This window comes from Wasmannia auropunctata, unplaced genomic scaffold (genome assembly GCF_000956235.1).
Source record: "Wasmannia auropunctata unplaced genomic scaffold, wasmannia.A_1.0 LD336090.1, whole genome shotgun sequence".
Classification (NCBI taxonomy): domain Eukaryota; kingdom Metazoa; phylum Arthropoda; class Insecta; order Hymenoptera; family Formicidae; genus Wasmannia; species Wasmannia auropunctata.
In genome coordinates, this window is record NW_012026800.1 from 2652332 (window position 1) to 2675148 (window position 22817).

At 45.9% G+C, this 22817-nt stretch overlaps 3 protein-coding genes across 6 annotated transcripts; 2 read left to right on the forward strand and 1 right to left on the reverse strand.

The window, feature by feature from the left end:
• The first annotated feature begins 4161 nt into the window (after nucleotides 1–4161).
• On the forward strand, nucleotides 4162–10715 carry LOC105447897 (ski oncogene). 2 transcript variants are annotated; one of them, XR_974174.1, is made up of 4 exons: nucleotides 4162–5402; nucleotides 5546–5763; nucleotides 5861–6877; nucleotides 6954–10715. XR_974174.1 is itself a non-coding variant. In XM_011686187.1 (3 exons), exons 1-3 carry the CDS (start codon nucleotides 4275–4277, stop codon nucleotides 6771–6773), a joined length of 2259 nt encoding a protein of 752 aa, XP_011684489.1. In that variant the 5' UTR covers nucleotides 4162–4274; the 3' UTR covers nucleotides 6774–10715. The 2 variants fall into 2 exon arrangements, 1 of the variants encoding a protein (XP_011684489.1); XM_011686187.1 differs by having other exon boundaries at nucleotides 5861–10715.
• A 3580-nt stretch (nucleotides 10716–14295) lies between these two features.
• LOC105447898 lies at nucleotides 14296–18442 on the forward strand. 2 transcript variants are annotated; one of them, XM_011686188.1, is made up of 8 exons: nucleotides 14296–14379; nucleotides 14476–14698; nucleotides 14833–14967; nucleotides 15108–15710; nucleotides 16334–16569; nucleotides 16837–17205; nucleotides 17452–17719; nucleotides 17890–18442. In XM_011686188.1, exons 4-8 carry the CDS (start codon nucleotides 15662–15664, stop codon nucleotides 18165–18167), a joined length of 1200 nt encoding a protein of 399 aa, XP_011684490.1. In that variant the 5' UTR covers nucleotides 14296–14379; nucleotides 14476–14698; nucleotides 14833–14967; nucleotides 15108–15661; the 3' UTR covers nucleotides 18168–18442. The 2 variants fall into 2 exon arrangements, with proteins under 2 accessions (XP_011684490.1, XP_011684492.1); XM_011686190.1 differs by having other exon boundaries at nucleotides 16337–16569.
• Nucleotides 18443–18508: 66 nt separating this feature from the next.
• LOC105447901 lies at nucleotides 18509–22810 on the reverse strand. Of its 2 annotated transcripts, XM_011686194.1 has the most exons (6): nucleotides 22100–22810; nucleotides 21518–21739; nucleotides 20654–21005; nucleotides 19751–20321; nucleotides 18881–19106; nucleotides 18509–18787 (listed from the first exon to the last, which is right to left on the reverse strand). In XM_011686194.1, the coding sequence occupies exons 2-6, from the start codon at nucleotides 21599–21601 to the stop codon at nucleotides 18599–18601; spliced, it is 1422 nt and encodes a 473-aa protein (XP_011684496.1). In that variant the 5' UTR covers nucleotides 21602–21739; nucleotides 22100–22810; the 3' UTR covers nucleotides 18509–18598. The 2 variants fall into 2 exon arrangements, with proteins under 2 accessions (XP_011684496.1, XP_011684497.1); XM_011686195.1 differs by lacking the exon at nucleotides 22100–22810 and having other exon boundaries at nucleotides 21505–21589.
• Nucleotides 22811–22817: the final 7 nt, after the last annotated feature.

Sequence of the window (22817 nt, forward strand, 5' to 3'; positions counted from 1 at the left end):
GCATTAAGGACGGCGACCCGGAGTCGACTGCTGGCAGCGCGTGTCATCGTCGTCGTCGACACCACCAAGTGCCTCGTGACGTCCCTGACAATGAACACAAGATGGCAACGATACCAAGAGCGCGCACGCTGCGGCCGCGGCCGCGCCTCCACGTCGTCGCTCGCGGATGCGTGTGCGGCATGCCGCCGCCGCCACCGCCGCCGTCGCCGCGCCGCCGTGCGAGTGTATGCGTGACGCGCGCGCGCGGGGAGGTACGCAGGCTATTTTGACGGGAAGGTCACATGACTAGACGGCTGTCGGCGTCCGATTCACACAGACGCGTGCCGCCGACCGCGCGTCGTAACCGAGCTATGCGCGTTGCGGCCCATTGCGGCCTACGTCGAATCGCACGTGTATGCGTGTGTATGTGTGTGGACTGGTACACACGCGTATGACGCGCACACACCTGCTCTCGGCCGCCGCGGTGAGGGGACCGCAGCGACGTGGCCAGGACCGTGGGACGAACGTGGAAATTCGTAATGGGTCCTTTGATAAAAGTAAAATTATTCTTTCACGATTTTTTGCCTCTGCTTTCCCTTGTTGATACAAGTCTATATTTTTAGATGTCAGTATATATGTCGTGGCTTTTGGCGAAATTCCTTGGTTCGTCCGTGTCCCGGAAGTCCTGTAAATTATCCTCATCTGCCTTCCATCCCCTACATTCCTGGACCGAGCGGAGTCTGGAGACAATAGTCCGCGAGCGTGAGCGACACCGATATGTCCCGAGTGCTCCGGGCAGGCTTCCTCTATCATCGTGTCAGATTCATGCGTTCCACGAGTTACAGCTGGTGGAAACAAAGCGTAAGGCTAAGGCTTTGGAAAAACATGTACGGGAACCTAAGATCTCGTCAAGGAGCTCCGGTAATTTATGAAAATAGAACAGAATAATACGAGCGCGTTTTTTTTTACGTGAACTCTGCGCGACAATGTCAGTGACATTCAGTCTGTTGTTTTCGTGCTCCAGCACTGCGCGCGACAGGCGCGGTGGTGCGCAGTAGGTGGCCGGTTGTGCCGCGAGAAGGGGGAAGAAAAGGGAGGAGTGGCCGACGTCGTCGTCGTCGTGGTCGTCGTGGTCGTCGCCGCCGCCGCCGCCGCCGCCGCCGCGGCGACGACGGCCGCGATGCTCGTAGAGGGGAACGAGACAGGCATGCGGAGTTTACGGTGATTCTTTACCACCGAGCGGACGCGTGCGCGCGGCCGAGCCGGAGCTCGCGCGGCGCGGCACGCACACCGAGGCGACAGGCGTGCGTGCAGAAACGCGCGCGTGCACGTACCGGGTGCTGAGAAGGTAGACGTTAGGATTTCCAGGGTGACCGCGGATCTGAAGGCGGAGAGAAACGAGAAGATTATATCTGGGACTGAATGACATATTGATCTGTCAGATGCGCAAATTCTGGCCTTTATTCCTCCACCTTTGATCTTAAAACTATCCTAAGTCAAATTCGACGCCTATAACTTGTAAAGATATTTAACGTTCGAGAAAATGTAAAGAGATGTATCGTATGTGTTGACATAGGCAAATATCAGTCCGCGAGATACTTTCTCGCCACGCGGTATACGGAGCCGGTTGAAGACTCACACTGAGAAAGCGCGAGGACGTGCACGTGTCGCGTACGTGCGTACGCGCACACGGGCGAAAATAGAGAGTATGTGTGTATGTATGTACGCGTGCACGTGTGTGTATGTGTGTTCTGCATGAGAGGAGACAGTCTCGCTCTCTCAAGGGCTCCGCCGCCTCCGATTCTCGTCTCGTGTTTACGTGGTCGCGCGCGCATGTGTACAGGCGCGGACACCGCGCCAGGGGGGAGAGAGAGAGAGAGAGTGGGAGGAAGGGAGGGAGAAAGAGCAAAAAAGCGAGAAGGAGAAGGGCCTCTCCGCTCGCGCGTGAGAGCAAAAAAACTTCGCGGAGCGGGAGCAAGCGAGAGAGAGAGAGAGAAAAGAACGAGAGACGAAACATCTACACGGTCGTCGTCCACGAAAGCGCGGCGGGCGAGGAGGAGCGTGCGTGAAAAGCGTACGTATATATCGCGGAGGTCTGCCGTTGTCTCGTTAGCGTCTGTGCACAGAGCGCGCGAGAGAGAAAGGGAGAGAGAGAGAGAGAGAACGAGTGAGACAGTGAGCTGAGAGGAGGGAGTGAGAGGAACAGACAGAAAAATATTCGCGTCGCAGCTCGTGGCGTGCGTGCCGTACGTGCGCTCTCGCATCTCGACGGATGGTCCATCGGTTTCCACGTCGCCCGGGATCGTCGGAGTCGTCGTCATCGGCATCTCTCGCGGCGCGGTAAGAAATATGCGTGCTCCCGCGGCGAGTGTCCGCTACCCGTCGTCGCCGTCGTCCTGTCCACGGTCACACGGTGCGTGCTCCGCCGCCACCGCCACCGCCACCGCCACCGCCGTCGTCGCCGTCGTCGCCGTCGTCGCGATCGATACGCCATTGCGTCGCGACGTGCCGACGAGTAAATCGCTCGTCTGACGATGCCAGCCGTGCTGGTGGTCGCGCTCCAGTGATGCGATAATATTTCGCCGGACGTCGCACGGTATCATCGCCGACATCCTCGTTGTTGTTGGCGCGCGCAGCGGCGGCGCGGCGTCCCGATAGCGATCGTCGGCGACGCCAGTAGCGACAGCGACGACGACGAGGAGGAGGAGGACGAGGACGAGAGAAGACGAGGAGGAGGAGGTGGTGGTGGCTGTGGAGGTGGAGGAGGAGGAAGAGGCGGCTCGTGTTGGCGCGCGCGGCGGGGAACGTCGTCGACGGGACGGCGGACGCTGATAACATGCACCGACAGCAGTGCGCCGTGTTGAAGTGACGGGACGGAGAGAGAGAGAGAGAGATGATAAATAGAAACGCGCGCGCGTGTGTTCGCGCGAGTACAGTGAGCAACGTGCGACGATAGATGCGAGAGATATACATAGATTGCAAAACATATATGTATACATATATATATATATATATATATGTGTGTATATATATATATCCATGAGTATATATATATATAAAGCATGTGCCATTTCGTTGTCCGTAGATTGCGTTCGATAAGACTGTAAGACTCGGCCCCCGCTATGGATCGTTGGCCCGCCGTATCCATGACCGTGCTGCTTTCGTCGCGCATCGAATTCGCGGCTGCGAGAACGTCGCGTTGAAAACCGCCGTCGCCGCCGTAGGAGAAGGAAGAGGCGGTGGTGGTGGTGGTGGTAGAGGAGAAGAAGAAGAAGGTAGAAGGAAGAAGAAGAAGACGACGACGACGTGGTGCGGAGAAGGAAGAGGGCAGTAGCAGTGAGCGGGAGGGGAGTTCGCGACAGAATCGGAGGGAACCCGCGAGGAGGAGGCCTCTCTCTCTCGTTCGGAGGACGGCGCTCGCTGCGTACGATCTCCGCGTAACGCGCTTTTCTGCCCGCGAAAGCGCGCGCGAGGGAGAAGGAGAGTGGGACCGCGGACAAAGAGGACGAGGGAGACGGACGGCGAGGAGCAGCAGGCGGCGGCTTTATCATGTTGTGCGTGGAAGTGGTGGCATCGCGGGCTCGCGGGTCGCGGCGGTAGTCGCATCGTTGTCTTCGTCGACGACGCGTAATGCAGCGGCGGGAGGGGCGATCATAGGGAGGAAGGAAGGACGCGCGAACGGGTTATACGCGTGTGTAACTCGGCCTCTCGTGCCGGACGAGAGCGGAGCGAGAGAGAGTGCGTGCGTGCGTGCGAGTAAAGGAGAGAGCGCGAGAGAGATAGAAAGAAGAGCGACCGAGGAGGGCCCGTGTAGCGCGCGGGTTAGAAAACCCCGTTCGGTTTCACGGAGAGGATGGACTCGCGTCTGTCTCGCGGCACAACACGTCGGTCCGCGAGCGAACGCGAGGAATGCGGTGGAGGCCACGCTGCTACAACCACGGCGACGACGACGACGACGGCGACGACGCGCTGGGCCCGAGTAACATGGAAGTGGAATCGCGTGGAAGCCGAGTTGTCGCGCCAGTTGTCGTGCTAGTGCCCGGTCCCGCTGCTCCATCGTCCGCGACATAAATAAACTCGGTGGATGGTCGAAGTGTAATACGGAATTGTATTGTATACATCAGTTACTTATATATTAAAGCGAGTGTGAGTGTTGAGATTCGTCGCGCGCGGTACAGCGAGTGCGATACGTTGTAACAGTTGTGGCGGCGGTCGTCGCTCGCGATCGTACTCCGTTCCTCCGTCGTCATCCTGTTTCACCGGGGGGGCACGCTTCTTGAAATACCGCGCGCACAATGGAGACACTAATGCTCGGCAACACCGCCGCTGGCCAGTCGTACAGTCCGCAGTTGAAGACCGTCCTTAAGACCTATCAGCTGTCAGCCATCAAGAGCCTACAGGGTCCCAGCTCGGCCCTGCTGGGCATGGACTGTAAGGCCCTGCTGCACGAGCAACAGTCGGCGACCTCGTGCTTCTCGCCGCCCGCTGTCAGTCGTCCGGCGGCGAATTGCGGTCTGGAGTCGCCCGTGGAGTCGCAGCCGCCGAAGGACATTGTCGAGAAGGAGATCCGCGAGACGTCGGCGCGCACGTTGACGCCCGTCCCGAAGGCGCCCCGCTCGCTCGAGGACTCGGACGAGGATCGTCCCGCGGCGGCGGCGGTGGACCGACCGAAGATCGTGTGCGAGAAGCGCGAGCTCGAGTTTCAGATACCGATACTCACGGCGCCCGATCAGAGCTGCTCCGAGAGGTGCGAGACGATCCTCGAGGGCGAGAGGATCTCGTGCTTCGTGGTGGGCGGCGAGAGGAGGTTGTGCCTGCCGCAGATACTGAACACGGTGCTGCAGGACTTCTCCCTGCAGCAGATCAACCAGGTGTGCGACGAGCTGCAGATCTACTGCTCGCGCTGCACCCGGGATCAGCTCGAGGAGCTCAAGCACTCCGGCATCCTGCCGCGCAACGCGCCGTCCTGCGGTCTCATCACCCAGACCGACGCCGAGAGGCTCGTCAGTGCTCTGCTGTTACGGACAGAATCCTGCGATCCTTCCCAGATCGGCCCGGCGCAGGGCAGTTTCGATAAGAAGGCGTGTAAGAACGAGGAGGAGGAGGAGACGGTTATCAAGTTCAAAGTGTACCACGAATGTTTCGGCAAGTGCAAGGGCATCTTCGATGCGAAGCTTTTCGAGACCGACGATTCGGTGTGCATCGAGTGTCTAGAGTGTGGCTACCAATTTTCACCCCAACGCTTCGTGAGACACGCTCACCGATCTCTGGAGAACCGCACCTGCCACTGGGGTTTCGATTCCGCCAACTGGCGGTCGTATCTTCTGCTCTCTCGTGATCAACAGCACTACAACAAATCGCTTATACTTTTTCGGGAGCTGAAGGAGAGGCATCTTGTGCTAAACTCCAAGCGAAAGCTAGAGGTATTGGCGCTTAACGTGTTTTCTCTTTAAAAATTAAATTATAATTTTAACGTTACATAGATGCGTACAGTTAAAGTAGCACATGAAATTAAATTATCGTTTAATGTTTCTGGAAAGTACATGAATCCACATATCTGTTTTAGCTGCGACACGAGCACGAGAGATTGATCAAACGCACAAAGAAGGACATAGGGAGGGACGATTGCGCTGGAATCTACAATGGCAATGGATTGGCAATGTACCATCCCCAAATGACTGAGTCGTTTAACCTGCAGATGCAATGGGCGGTTCTCGAGCTTGCTACCAGGGGTGCAGCCTTTCAGCCTTGGAACGCTGCGGGCAATTGTAAGCACAGAGACAGGTAGGTATCGTAAAATCTTCTCGCGTCAACTTCGCATATATATCTCACGTTTAGACACGCGATAATTAAAACGAACGTTCTCGCCTCTGTTAAACAGTTCGTCGTTGGTGCCTGCGTATCTCAGTCGAGGTCCACCCGTGCTGCAACATCCGGAGCGAGTCATCCCGCTTTCGGAGTGCGAGCGTTTCGAGCCACATTTCCAGCCTAATGTGGCGCTCGCGCCTATTCCGGCGCCCGCACAGATAGGCCAGATACCGCCGCCCTCGTCTGTTCATCAGCAGCGACGGCATCATCACGAGCATCGCCGTCACAATCACCACCCCTCGAGTCCCACGTGCGAGAAGCAGGAGCTGCTGACGTCCGCCAGCGTGAAGGTGGAGAAGATGTCGCCGAGTCAAGCGCCGGCCATCGGCTCTTATCCTCCCCTGTACTACGTGTCGGACGAAGATCAGAAGGAGGCGGCGGTGCCAAAGGAGGACAAGAAAGAGGAGGGCGAGGAGGAGGAGGAGGAGAGCAGCGCGGCGGTGACGTCGTCCACCGTGAGCGTGGAACCTACGCCGCTGGCGACCTCCTCCGAGGTCGGCACCTCCTCGCCGTCGGAAAGCGACTCCGACACGGACGGCGCCGCGGCGGCGGATCTCGAGGAGCGGCTGAGGGCGCTGGACGTGCCGCAGGACGTGATGGAGCTGGCGCGTCGCGTGGCATTGGAGAACGCGCAGCTGCGCCGTCATCGGCGGTCGGACGCTCGCGAAATCTCGAAGCTGCGCAGTCAGCTGCACATGCAGAAATTACAACAGCAGCAGCAGCAGTCCCCTGTCGTCGCCGAGGAGGAGAGTGAACAAGACAAGAAGAAGGAGGACGCGACGACGGCGACGGCGCCGCGCTCCAGCGCGGCCGACAGCACCGAGGGCGGCAACGAGGAGACCGACGCTGCTACGAGTTTACCGGCGAACAATAAAGAGTCTGAGCCTGCCAGCGTGCTGGCAGCTAATAACGAGTCGGATCAGTGATTAGGATAACGCGGAAGTTATTTAACACACACACACCCACAACTGCTCAGCGATTACCGCGACGACGCTCATCCGTTGGCCGAATAAGCGTGCACTGAGTTTATGTACGTTAGGTACATATACATAATATATATTATATACATATACTTACGATTCTAAACTAAACGATAAACTGTCTAGGTTTATGTGATACGCGACAAGCCTTTAAACGTTATCGCAGATAATTCGGCGTTTTTACTGGGTAAGTAAAACACGTGCTGCCCAACTCAAAACATCGGGCTGGTGGAGTCCTCGCGCTTTCATACTCGTGTTTCTCACGAAAATTCGAATCGACCGACCGACCACTGTCAGCGAAGATTGCTTGCCTTCCATGTTCGTCGATGACGATAGCTACGCGCAATACTACGTCCACTTCCCGTTTGCATTTTATCCGTTCCGCGGATAACGAGAAAAACGATACACGTCCTTTTTGCGAGATGAATTTCGGCTTGACGAGTCTATGGCGCCGCGAAGACAAACGTGTTGCTCCGTTGACACTTCGTCTCCCAGCCGTGGGGCGACGTGTAGCGGAATTTCGAAAGAGTGATACTCCCGGTGGGAGATGTGGCAAACCGATGCCACGAGTTGGGCAGCCACGTCAAGTATACTTGTATCGGTCGATTTTTTTTTATTTTTATTTTTTATTAAAATCGAATGTAGATATTGTATTATATCGAAACAGGGGAGTAGATTTAATGGACTATTACCGCGCCAATAAAAACGATTACATTTAATGGGTATTACGATGAGACATTTCGTATATATTAAATATATACGAAGTGTATGCGTGTGTGTGTGTGTGTGTGGAGCAAGATTTTTACTGTATAATTTTGATCCTGAATATATGAGTAAGAAAGAGAGAAAGAAAGTAAGAATGCATGTGCGAGAGACAGAAAGCGATTTCTAGTACGAATGAATTTAGATTGCTTCCCATTCACATCTTGGTAGTCAGCATAATGTAAATACATTGTGGCATCATAGGTGTATGTTTATAATTAATTACAGTATCATGACGAAATAATTGCTAAAGTACAAAAAACCTAGGTGCTATATTGTTATTCTAGGTATGCTGTAAGCATAAACCTGGGTGTGTTCCAGCAGCTCGTACTACATTGTAATGCCCAGAACGTTATTCACACGTTCCAAAAAAAAAAAAAAGAAAAGCAACCGAATCGCTACGACTAAAATCTTGTGATTAACGCGTATAAGTGGGATCTGCTTTTTTATTCCACGAAAAAGCTCGGTCCAAGCCTAATCACGTCAATAATAAGGTGGGGAGGAGAGAAAGAATTTTGCGTTCTTGAAATTTATTTGGTACATACAGTAGGACCATAATTCGAATCAATTTTTGTTGATAATAACGTATTCGATTGTTTTCAAATTTTCAATCGTTTACGTGATTATCGAGTCATTTAGTTTATTGGTCATAAGATTTATACTTAAATAGACCGCTTAAAACAGATCGTCGACGATCGTATGTTGTTTTCTTTTTTTTCTCTAAAGTTCTAAATCTCTTAAAAAATGTATATGTTTCTTTTTCGGAATCGCGGCTAAAAGCGTAACGAGAAATTTATTGATCGCATCGTACGTGTGGACACGTACTGTATATGATTTCTGTTGACTGCAAAGTTTTGTTATTAATATATGATATTTTTACGTAGATTCGCAGCTGAGGAACCCACATCTTTAATATATATATAAATATATATTTATATTTATTTTGTACATACACATTATTTTGTTGAGACATATCATTTTAGTTATATCTAATATATATATTTATATATATATATATGTGTGTGAAATGGTCCTACTGTGAGAGTGAGAGGAAGAGAGGGAGAACGGGAGATGTGCAAAAAATGTTGGCCGTGCTGAGATAGCGTTTCCAGTTTTGTCAACATCGAAAAATTTACCTAAAGAGAGAACGTCTTAACGCGGAGAGAAGGAAGACGGTATCAGCTGCGGCCGCGATTTTTGTGCATCTCCCGAGAGTTTAGCAGAGACCGAGTGTTAAATTATGTTGGATATACAATTCGTCTTATATTACGGACTTTTCATTTTCATACAGATTCGCGAGTTGATTGTTGGGATACAGAAAAAAAGAAAGAAAGAAAGAAAGCACAGATTATTTTTCCTGCATGAGAATACTCCATATAATACGAGAATGTCCGTGTATCAAATTATATTATACTCCACAATATAAAGGGAGAAATAGATTTTTTTAATATATTCGTACGAAGTAAATATATATATTGAAGCATGAACAAGCAAGATATTATGCACGTGTAAAAGAGGATGTAGATACAGAAAAGAAATACATATATACGAGAGACATATTATATACGCAAAAGAGGGTAAGTTTTATTACGGACTCTGTTGTCACTTATTACACATACAATCGAGAGAAATGCGTGATAGAAATGTTTGCCTTTTGCCCCGCCTCTCCCCATTATTTTTGTTTTTTTTTCTTTCACTGTAACACGCTATACTTTTTATTTTCGCCGTTCTTTTCTACGCCACGAGGTGTACGGAGTTCCCAGTGACACGATAAAACAATCTTTGCTTTAAATTAGACACTCGAATGTATTTGTAAAAGCGGCGCGGCACGGCGCGAACGAGCGAGCGATCGACGAAGATAAACTCTCTTTGTTAAAGTTTCAAAGATGCTCATCGTAGAGAAATGCAAACGGAGCCGGTTTGTTAACGTTGGTTTCGGACTGATTAAAGTAAGACGGCACATCAAAGGGGATTTCCGAAGAAATTTATCCTCGCATTTTCCTCCCCCGTTCGTTTTCGTTTGTCGTTCGTTCGCTCGGTCTTACATACCGGCCCACCTTCGAAGGTGTAATCTTGATTTTGTATCGACTGAAATTTCTTTCCGAAATTGTACCTGCGTTTACGTGCGGCCCAAGTGCAGAATAGATAACTGAGAAAACTGACACTGCTGGGGGATTGTATAATGGGGCACGTTTGTGCAAACACAACGCGCGTCCCCCGCACGCGGTTAGCGATATGATAGTTACGACAACGTAAACCGTGTACACTTGCATTATATTTCCATTGTGTAGCAAAACATGATGATTATTAAATACATGATTGTGTATCGAAAATATACACGCGTATATACATACATATGCCGAGAACTGCTCCGGAGATCTCTTATCGTACACACACACACACACACACATACACACTTTTCTCTTTATCTCTTTTCTCTTGTTTTTAAAACACACAGCTACAGTGCCAGTATAATTCTTACGCCGGGAAAGAAAAGGGGGAAAAAATGCAGGGAAGAAATTGACGTTTCCACGCTCGTAGAAAAAAAGAGGGGGGAAAAAAAAGAGAAGTGCACTCACATCGTGGGTACTCGATTCCGGTGTATTTGGACGGAGTAAATGTTAGAATTTCAAAGCAATCTGTTTTAATATAAAGCTGAACGATGTATGAGGTAAATCTACGATGTAGAATATAGCATAACATTCATTATAATATACATATATAAATATATGCCCTATGTAACATTCGGTCAATAATACATAAGATACGTTACATTGTGTGTAATGTTACAGTAAGGTAAGCATCTCCCACCTAAGGTATAAAAAGAATGTAATAATCTATGTTTTTCATACACACGTATACATAACATACACACAACTCAGTTTATCGTAAAGTTACCTAAGACGAGTAAAGAGAAGAGTAAAGGAGTAATTCGTAATTACCTAAAATAATTATATAATACAGCTCGGTTTCGAATAACGTTTCAAGTCGGTGTGTAAACAATAAGAGAGGAAGAAGAAGACGAATTTTTTTCTCGGTTTCGACGAATCCGTGTAAAACTGCCAAAACTTAAAGAAATGTATTTCACTCTTTCGCAGGGACGATGTAATTTGATTTTTCTCGACGGAAATACGTTGACAAATTATATATTGACAAAAAAAAAAAGAGAATGGAGAGTACACAACACGATGACCGATTCCATCGCGGAGAGGAGAAGAAAGAGGATATACATATATATATATTTATTAATTGGATCACGTCATGCGTGCGATATTCGAGATATCTCCGTGCTTGTATAATATAATTATGACACACGAACGCGCACGCCGTGCGTGTACGTGTCGAATTAAACACACTGCTGACGCTCGTTCGAGAACCATGAGCGAGCTCCCGGGAGCAGACGTCGGAAGTGATTTTTATCGTGCGCTTCGCTAATATTATCTCTGTTGTTATTATATGTTTAGTCTGACTTTCGAAACCACGAATTGTATAAAGTGCTCTAGCTGATACGACCTATATATACGCGTGCGTGCGTGTGCGTACCTCGATCACTTCTCTCGTATCTGTCTCGATTAGTTTCTTCAATTAGAAGTGAAATAAAGTCTCGTCTCCTCGGGCGCACGTACGTCGACCGAAATCGCGCGGATTTTCGTTTCCAATCTCGCGGCGCCACGCCGATGACGCGCGGTGTTATCGGCGATATCATTATCGAATGTAACGCGAGCGCGCGTACCCGACCGACGTGTGTGTATATATATATATATATACATATAATACATGCGGCATATATAATATACCGCGTCGTTCTATTTTTGACTTATTGCGAAAACAAGAGAATCGTAAAGGCGAGATCTCGCGCGCGCCTCTCCCTCCCGGTTCGATACACACGGACGTGTGTGCACGCGTACACACACACACACACGCCGAGGAGGAAAATAAGCTATTTGAATAGACGATAAGGCGATATATGAGGAGCGTTTGTGCGATAACAAAATAGACGGGCTGATGTGGATATATCGTTGCGCCGTGCGTGTGAAGGCGAGAGGACTTTGCTCCGCGACGCGGCCGCGCGCCGCCGTAATCTAAACTGCAACTTAGCGGAAATTCCAATAGCGACAAATAGTGACCTATAATCGGCGATGCAATCTCTGTAATGCGGCGACGACCCGAAATCTGCATTAATACCTACTGCGTTCCATTCGAAAAGCAATCCCATATCCGCGCGCGCTGGTTAATTGTAAAACTTACTCAGACTTCACAAACGTGTGTTTCGGGAGACGCCGCGAGAACGTCTTCTCGAGATCTTGTCAAATGTCATTTAGATATTCTCCAAAAACATTTTGTATCCTTGAGATTAGCGTTCGAGCATCTTTTCGGGCGTCTCAAACTTTTCCAGGCGCCAAATTATAGACATTTAGGTGTCCTTAAATTTTTTAGATATCGTTTAGCCGTCGTCTTTCGGGCGTTTAAAAATTTTTCGGCGCCTTTTAGATATCTTTTAGATATTCTTGAGAAACGTCCTAAACATTGTAGGCGTTGGTTAGACACTTTGTAGACATTCTAAACTTTTGACGTTACTTTTCGTCACCTTTTTACAATATTGTCGTTTAGATAAATTTTGTGTCGTTTGGGTGCAAACGATTTTGTCTGACATTGTTATCGGGAATTTAATTATTTAACGGTGAAGTAGCGGGAATTATTTAGTGACGCGTCGCGCGAGTTCCAAGAAGAAAGGCTAACGAAATCTTTTTGTATGCAGTATAGTTTATTTTCTCAACTTATATATAATTATAATTATATAACATAATTATAATTATATATACATATAAATTTATATGTAATATATATAATTATAATATATTATAATTATTATATATATATATATATATAATTACAGTATATATATAAATATTATATATCTAATTCATATATAATTTTATATATATATATGCTCTTATTTATTTCGTCAATCTACAAAGAACTGTGTCGAGCATATTAGAGTAAAAAGAATATCTCGCGACTGCGCTAGAATTTATAATACTTAAGAACTCCAACGTGTCATTGAACTACACACAACAAAGTGCAATACGAAAGTACAAAGTCTGACCTCCTGTTCTCTCGAATTTTGTAAATCCCCTCCCACGGGAGGGAGAGAGACGAAGAAGAAGAAGAAACGGAGAGAAAAATCGATCGATCGCGCTCCCTCTTTTTAAAAGTGTGTTCTACGCCTTCGCGCGGTTTGCAAGAGATCGCGCATGGCATAATAAATGTATAAGCGAGACGATGAGCGCCCGGCTCTCTTTCGCGGCTCATATACGAGATCTTATCCACAACCGTGATCGTATCTGCACTGCGATAAATTTACCCCGATAATACGGTGGAACGGTTCGCATTTTTTTACAAGAGCTCCGGCCCCGCTCGTTCTCGAAGTTTCGTCTTCGCCGTGGATATGTAGTTGCGCTGTATCATTTAAAAAAAAAAAAAAAATAGGGACGATTTTGTACCTAATCGATTTTGTACCTATTTCACAGCCATACATATTACATACTTTAACACACACACATACACACGTACATGTATACACGTGACACTAGATTCAACTTTGTTAGAATCTCGCGATTTCTGTACGCCTGAAGCATACGAGTAGTAATATATAGGAGCATTTCTACGGTCTCATATTAACCGGAGTTAACGTTAATGGTACCTAAGTAGTCGATCCGCAAATCTAATGACTAAATATTCGGCACAATTACGAACATAACTGTACATATACATATAATACGAATATTTTCCAGAAAGAGAGAGAGAGAGAGAGAAAGAAAGAGAGAGAGTTGAAGAAAAACCAAGTAATATTACCCGCAATTGTTAAGCGTAAGTCAGAAGAGCTCTGTTATATATAGGCAAGAACGAAATATACCACCGTCGTTTATATTAATTGAATACAATAAAAGCAAGTTTCGAGCAAAATCTGCGTATCGTCTCATCCCCTGCAATGTGTGTCGTTGATCACAACTCTTCCCGCATTTTATTTTAGCTCAACGAAAACGAAAATATTCGGATTTCTCCCGTACATTTAATCGGATAGTGAATCCTTTAAGCAGTAATTTAAATGGAAGAGGATAATTATTGGGTAATTATTGTTTTCTATTTATTATACTTTTTTATTTTTTTGTTATACACGTTACAGTCTTTACTTATTTATAGTCAAAGAAGTGCTACACGTACAGCTTTAAATTGGAATGTTGGAAGACGATTTTTACGCCAAAAACATTTTTTGATTCATAATGTATAATTATATAATAATGTATAATTATTTTATTTCGAATTACGGTTCTGTACTGACGGAGATTTATCTCATTGTTTACGCCAATTAAGGAAGAGGTTAGGCGAGAGTTGTAAACGTGGCTCTCGATGCCGTCCAAAAATCGTCGAAGTTATCAGAAAAACAGAGACGGCCAGGAGGTAACGGGAGTTGGCACGATTCAAATCTCCCGCCCTCTAGGGAATTATAATTCAGAAAAGGTTGAAGGGAAGCTGCAAACCTGCGAATTCGAATTTTCAGATTCACGTTGGAGAGCGTGGGGCGCGAAATCTGAATTGGATTTTGATTTCGCCATCTCTCGCGATCTCCTCGCGAGATGTCTTCCTGATAACTCCGGCAGTTTTTCGAAGCTCGGGAGACATGTATTTCCATTTTCCTCGCCTAACCTCTCTCGGTTTCATTGTTAGAAGAGAGAGAGAGAGAGAGAGATAAATAGATCGTTGAAATGAGAATGTAATATGAATGCAGGTATATAGGTTAATGTAAAGCATTATTAAAAGTAAAACGATATAATTTGTAACACATCTATTTTTTCGCATGTCTATAAACATTGTTTTTTTTTAGCTATTCGAGCAAAAATCAAACCAGCCAAGTCTATCGAAAATGAATGATGCAGCCGTCTACCGCAAATTTTCTCGCTCAGCAGTATGGATTTGATGCAGAATTTGTGTGAGGTATTGTTGGTGGAATTCAGTCGGAAATATGGCAAATTTTGTTTTGACGGCGGATTGACGACGAAAATCAAGCAGCACGGTTTGAGTGACGAATTAACGGCAGAAATCCAATGGTATGCGCGTTTGACGGATGCCGTCATGTCACGTTTGCGAGCTTCTAGCAGCTTCTAGAAGCTGGTTCGCAAGCTAAGCTTAATGCGGTGAGGCTGTCACTTTCTACACAAATCTGCTTTCTATCTGTTGACAGTTCACTTACTGGACTTATCTTAATAGTGTTTGTATTTTACTTACGAAGGAGTCTAGAAAAATTGAAGATAAAGCAAAAGAAAAGAGAAAGTAGAAGATAAAGTAAAAGGAAACTTATCGCAGTCATTCTTGAAAGGTAAAAAGTTAATTAAGATTCTTATTATAAAACAACTTTCCTTCTTATTATCAATTTATTTTCATTTTCACTTAATTACAATAATTATTATTCACGCATTTGTTTTTATATGTCCTAATGAGGATATATTATATTTTTAGTGCGGTTTGCAACTTGCAACACCTTCAACTCGTTTTATCTGTTACGTCTTTTCATGGAGCGTCGGTCTCGTCCGAATGATGAAAATTTAACGGGAACCACGATCCCATATCATCATCCCGTAGCGCTCTCTACCTGCCGTGCCCAAGATTAATTCACGATCGGAGTCCTGGTTGGGCCCCCGAGGACCCGTGAGGGCCGTGAGAACCCAGCAGTGTGGACGAGAGGGAACGCGGAGAGAACGCGTCCGCTCGCCGTTGCGGGAGGTGCCTCGGTTCCAGGGCGACGCACGGCAGCCAGATTTCGGTTTCAACTCGAGACATTCTCTCTCCTCGGCACCGCGTCCTTCCGCGTGGATCTTCTCTGCCCTTGGTGTACATATATATATACACGCGCACGCATACACACACACACACCAACACACATCGCATACATACACATACACATATACATCCGCGGTGAGAGATCGGACGCGTGCATTCCGCAGGAGGCGGGTGGTCGCACCGCGTTGGAGATGTGAGAGATTCCGGAGCGGGCTGCGCGAACGAACCGCAGAATGGCCTTCCTGTGCCCCGTGCGCATACGTCGCGGAAAGAAGAAGAAACGTAAGTAAACGTCACGAGCCGTAGGAAAAGCAAGAGTAAGAGAGAGAAAGAGGAAGTGACGGAGAGAGAGAGAGATGGGAGGATCGAGGGCATGGCAGAGTTCGGTCGTGAGGGCCAGTTGTCACATTCGGCCCGATCACCTGTTGCTCGGGACCGGTTATGCAGCTTCCACTTCGCAAGCTCCGCGAAGCGAGCCCGGCCGAGTTCACGAACCGATTACGACTTTCGATTTTTCTCTCCTCGTCGGAAAATGTGAAAATTGTCTCTTCGTAAAAACGTCACGTTTTAAAGTGATTTAAATTCCAAAGTGTACGTTTTACAAAAGTAATTTTTATCGGATAATTTTTAGTCTTAAAATAATTTTCATATTATTTCACATTATCTTCACAAGCATTCAAAATAATTTTATAATTCCTATTATTTTCAAAAAGAATTTTGTTATTTAAAAAAATTGTATATATATTTATATATATACAATTAAAATTGTATATATATTTATATATATATTGTATAAAATTTTGTAAATTTAAAAAAATCATTTTAAAAGAAATTTTAAAAGAATCTATTTTGTTATCTTAAAATTTTTTTTAAAATTCACTTGCATTTATGTTATCAATTCCAAGCAGCCGGAACGCACAACTTTAATTTGGAGAAAGACTGCGGGACTGGTGGCAATGGACTTGGCTTGGGCACTAGAGTGCCGTTACCCCCTGGCCGCATAACAGGAAGCGCGAGTATCGAGACCCTTGTCAGAGTCGGTATTGAGAAGGAGAATGGACTCTCTCCGGACAGTAAAATGGTCATTGTGCATGACTTTACCCCCTGTGTGGACGATGAACTTCAAGTCAAAAGGGGCCAGGTGAGCGATTGAATTCACAGAATTGTTCTCCGACGGATCTTTGTTGAATCACGTTTTACAAGCGGCATTGCTACTTGTATTACACACGTAGCAATTGCTAGTACATTTGATTTAGAATCTTTTTACATGTCTAAAGAGATTAGAATCTTTTTACCATTACCTTTGTCTGCATAAAAAAAATTGAACAGTAGCAGCAAACAATAGGAAACAATGTGTTCATTAAAGAAGAAAAAGATTGCACTTAATATTGGAATTTTTACGTTTCAGATAGTGAATGTGCTTTACAGAGAGAATGATTGGGTGTACGTGATAGCGGCGGACACGCGTATGGAAGGCTTCGTGCCGCACTCGTATTGCGCACCGTACACGTCGCAGCTGGCGGAACTGACGTTGGCCAATCTGAACAACGTGAAGAAGAAGCTGCCGCGGTCCAGCGAGAACGACTGCGATCTTCTTAGCGCGGGCCGACTGCAGGAAACGCAGCAGACCGACACCGGATCCGCCTCGGATTGCGAGAGCTACGCGCGGAATAACATCACCACTGCGGACGTCAACGTCAATCGCTCCAACATCACGCAGTCCCAGAATTCCATACAGACTATATCATCGCAACCGGACGTACATCCCTTCTTCAAGGTACCAGTCAGTTAGTCGAATGTGCCATAAAACGAGTGTCCCCAAATTAATACATTTCCGAATATTAAAAATATAAACCCGAGTCCTCAATTGAAATTTAATTATTATCCGATATTAAAAATTGTTATCATTGGATAAATAAAGTATTAGCGACTATGAATTAGGTACTCGTTATGGCACTTATTATTACTATTATTATTATCTTTAATTTGACGAAGACTCATCAGCGAGAAATTCTACCCGCAGGATCCATCAGCCGGAAGATACATCGTTCTTTACACGTTCGTGGCGCGGGACGAGAACGACGTCAGCGTCGAGAGAGGCGAATTCGTGACCGTGCTTAATCGCGACGATCCGGATTGGTTCTGGGTGCTCCGACATTGCGACGGCAACGAGGGTTTCGTACCGTCCGGCTTCGTCTATCCCGGTCACGTTCTTCATTCTTACGCGACGGCCACTACGACGGCCGCCACTGTCACTACAAATACAGCGTCCGCAGAGGCTCACAGTCCAGGTTGGCTCTTTATTAATTATCAATCGCTAAATCATCCTGTGAATTTCGGGAAAATTTTCTAGGATATATATGTCGATGAGTTCAACGAAGTTCTGTAGCTCTTAATGGGACTACAATTTTATCAATCTTCCAAAATTATCAACTTGCGTTAACTAGTATTCATCTTGCAGGCAAAGGTACGGGGGGCAATATAACGGGAGGTGAGTCGCTGCAGCAAAAGGGAGTGCGGGATTTCCGGGACGAGACGACCGGCACGGAATTAGTGGTGCTTTACGATTACAAGGCGCAGGCGCCGGACGATCTGTCGGTGAAACGGGCCGACTGGATATACGCGGATCTGGGAAATCAAACGGTGGACGGCTGGCTCTGGGCCTACGCGCCCAAGACGCGCAAGTACGGTTTCATTCCTAAAGCGTACGCGCGACCCCCTGCCATGACTAGCTTATAATTCGAGATGTTTGGGAAGGAAAAAAAAAAGAATTCGCCTTCTTCGAGTAAGTGCTCAAGTTGGGTAATCTGCAATACTGTCCTTTGTACCGTCCTTTTATACATCGTACGTCATCAAGTATATGCGAAAGAGCGAGATAATTATATATATTTTATTTAAATATCTACGTCCCATTAGATTATTAGCTCGGATGTTGCAAAAGGGAAAGTGAATTTAGCTGATTAGGCCAAAAAAAATGGATATTTTTAAGAAATAAACGAGAGGATTTCGCGCGACACGAGACGCAACTTCTTCAGACCTTTCATTCGCCACGCCCGGTTTTCCTTGTGTGGTCCTTGTGATTTTACATTGGATAAGAGCTCACATTTATTGGATAAGCTTACATTTTTAAGACAGTTCAGAAACGAGGATGTGTATTAACGGAACAACGTTTAGTGTACAATAACATTTACATTGAGGTTGGTGCAGCCGGAGGTGATGTGGCTGATCAGCCCCTCGTGGAGAACTATACAGTCGCCGGTCAAGAAGACGTCACGTGGACATTGGGCGGCTCTCAGGGACGTCACAGGGCCCGTGTACGTCAGCGAACGGAATCCCCCGTTTTCGATGCTGTCGACGGCCTGTGTCGGGTTAAACGGTTTAAGCGTCATTATCCCATCTTTGAGCACTGATACGTTTTCGTCTTACGCACGCGAATCGATCCGACGTATTACCTGGATGCTACACCGAAGTCTGTCAGCCGTGTCGCCGACGTCTAATCCCGCCACCCAGGCGATGATCATGTCTTTCTCGCACTGGCCCTCTCCGCCGGCGTGCACCTCCTCGCAACACGCGTAATTGCGGCTGCTGTGCAAACGCGCTGCCAATACCGGTAGAGGCAACCGATTCCGATACTTGGGATTTATTTGAATGCTACCGAACAGCCTCGCTGAGGAATCTCTTAGTGTTATAGAAATTTATTAGTGGTTGAATTGAGCGCGTTTATAATCAATATTAATCGCGAATATTGTATGATTCACCTAAGAAATCTTTTTCAATTTCGAATTTATCGCAAATCAAATTCTTATCCGATATTTTTTTTATTTAAAAAATCATTGTGTTATTAAATAAGGAATTAGGAATCTATATTGAATGCCATTATCTTCGTGTAATGGTTAAACTAATATACTAACGAGAGTTTTTCGTTTATAATTAATATTAATCGCGAATATTATACGATTGTACCTAAAACATTTTCTTCAATTTCAATTTAACCGTAATTTAAATTTATTCGATTTTTTCTGTTTAATTAAAAAAATCATTGTTTTAGGAAGTAAGGAATTAGAAATCTATACTGAATGCCATCATCTTCGTGTAATGTTTGAACGGTAATATACTAACGAGAGCTTTTCGTTTATAATCAGTATTAATCGCGAATATTGTACAATTGTACCTGAGACGTCTTTTTCAATTTCAATTTAATCGCAAATCAAATTCTTTATCCGATATTTTTATATTAAAAAAAAATCATTGTTTTAGGAAATAAGGAATTGAGAATGCCATCACCTTCGTGTAATATAATTAAGCGACGCTAGTATACTAACGAGAGCTTTCCGGACACCAGTAAGAGAGCTAGACATCGACTGGAGTTACAGGAGAGGGCTCCATAGCTGACGATGAGCGTGCTCTCGACGCCGGGCTCGACGCTGAGGACGGGCACCTCGGGATGGTCGAAGAGGAAGTGATGGGTGAGCGCCGAGAAGGCGACGTTCACCGAGCAATCCAGGCGTGGGCAACGTATGGGTCTGCGGGAGCAGTCGGCGAAGGACGCCAGTGAGGGACTTTTGACCTTAATCTCGGAGGTGTATCGATCCACCGCGCCGTTTCTCCTCGTCGTCGCTGTCGTCAAATTGCAATAATCGCGTTGCTGTTGACTCTGCCTACCGCGGCTCTCCGTCTGCTCCTCCCGTCGCGGATCGCCGCGATCGCGATCGGCGACGTACGAGACGGCGTCCGACTCGTAATCCAACGTCTTCGCCTCGACGGGCGCGGTTCTGTTGAAGCTGCAGGCCCACTGATCGCGACGCGGGTCGTACGTTCTCGAACGCACGCGATCGCCGCGATCGTTGTCTCTGCTTTGAAAGAAACTCGCGTGCGATCTTCGAGACTCCGGAGCTGAGGGATACGTCTCTCTTTTCATGCGATACTTAACTTTTGTCAATAATTAATCGGCGCACGTTTGGCCATCGACCTTCGCCGATTAATTATCACTTGATTCATTATTTAGAGATTTATAAATGTTTTAAGATTTTTTCAAGATTCTCTTTTTTTTGGAACGTTGATTCCTCTCGCAACACAAAAAGAGAAATAAGTTCTGCATGAATATCTGATGAAAGGTACAATTTTGAAAGAGACTATTGTGCGAATATTGGAAATTTTTTGTAAATCTCAATTTTCTTTTTTCAAATTTCTACTATAATATAACGAACAGTTAATATTTTATTGACCTGATCGGATTGAAAAGTTCCGTATGCAACGTTGACACAACAGATAACCATCGGAATCCTGCTCGGAGTCGGCGATGCTTCCGCCGAGATTCGCGTCGTTAATGATAACTTGACAAATCGCGCAGTGTCCAATCTGCGCAGCTTCCTGTTCGTTTTCGTTCGCTTCTTCTTTTTCTTGGTTCGCACCTACTTTCTGAACCTTTGCATCTTCCTCCTCGCTCCGATTTTCATCGACCTCCTGCTCTTCGTCTTCCGCCTCGTCCTCCGTAGCCTCGCTAGAGAATTCCTTTCGTTTCTGCATTCTATTTTCGTTATCCGAATATTTTCGAACGAGATGGCGATAATTTAATCCCTACAATGCGACAGATGGAGATAAATTAATCCCTACGATATTTCTCTTCACCGAAATGAGTCCACCGTTAATTTAGCAATTGCCAGATTCGGCAAACAAATTCCAGTAATTCTCGATTAAAATTCACAATATTATTGCAAATGAATTTATCAAAATAATTAATTAACTTTATATAATACCGGTAAACAATATTCTAATCTCGATTAAAATTTACATTATTATTGCAAATAAATTTATCAAAATAATTATCAACTTCGTATAACACCGATAAATAATATTTCTAATATAATTAGCTCTCATAAAGAATAGATTAGTAATATTTTACAGGGTTTATTCCCGTAGAAAAAATTGCACGTTCGTGATAATTGATTGGAAAAAAAAAACATCGGATGCGAAAGTTACGTTAAAACTTGAGGATCTACAATCTCCCTTATCGAGTAAATTTTGTGATAAACCGAATTGCGATTTGCGTCTTTGTTGTCCGCAGTCTCGTGCGTACAGATATCACATGCCTTGCGATGATTATTTGTCACGCGGCCGTCGGCTTTGGCGGCTCTATAATCGACCCTCTCGTTGTCGGTTTCTTCGCGAAGCATCTTCGGCCGGGCGTTTTATCACCCAGTTACTGATAACCTTTCGTCGATGACGCGTGTCTGGACGATCGGCCGATCTTCGCCACGAGCGCGTCTATCGTAACATGCAAGATTGCAGTTTCCGGTGTTTGAAACTCGCGTCTGCCATGCAAAGCATATATCCTTCATAAATATGTATCTTTTTTTCTCTTTCATAAAATTTAGGAGTTTTATATCTAATAATGTAGATACAATCATCATGCATTTCTCTTCGCGATTACGTTACTTTCAACATTACGTATCATATTGTATTTCAACTCCTCTTCATTAAGAGTTAAAATTAATATCCAATTAAGACTAATTGAAAAAAACATTACCTATGCTCGTTATCCTATTTTTAGATAACGTCTAATTGGCACAAAATTAACCAAGCAATTTGTCATTAAGCATGTGTCATTATTGCGTATTAAGTAGTATATTACCCTCCACGAGAAACGGCCGACCGCTTATCGACGAGCTTACCCAGATTCAGAGAGAGCTAATTTTCTCTCCTTGGCAGTATTATTTCTTGGCGGAATTTAAAGAAGATATTATTGTAGGGGCGCGCGAGACGTGATCTTTTCTGAATTTCCGAAGTGACTCGTGACGCAATGAATTATTCGACGACCGATTGAACTCCAATTGACAAGCGTTCTCGATTCGCTGTTAATTTAGTCTAAGAGAATTTACACTCGTCGGAGCCAAGAAAATGCTCGATACGCCACGGTATTTAGATCAGATGTATAAGGCCATCTTGTCGTCTCTCGGAACAAAGAAGAAGCAGGGCCGCAACGATATCAGCGCGATATCGCCGCGAGACAATTCGATGGCCCGTTTCATTCGTGCGCTTCCCTCCCGCGGGGAGCTTAAAAAAATCGCGTTCAACCTTAACTCACAATTAGATAGGAGCCTGTTTTTTTGCACCGGCGAAACGATATGCGATAAAAAGTCATTGACCTTTAGCTCTCCCATGCTCGTCGTACATTCAATCGATGCGCTTCCACCTCGATATCTATCTGTTTGCGCGGAATGTATGTGCGTCCGATATGTAGATATCTGTCCTCTACGAAACGGCTGTACCTCCTGAATTTATGAATTAAAAGCAGACCGATAATCATCGACGCCTTTGCATTGCGCTCGTAAAAAAAGGCGGCGTATCTCTCGCAAATAGTTATTTTTTTTCAACGCCAAATACCGCGAC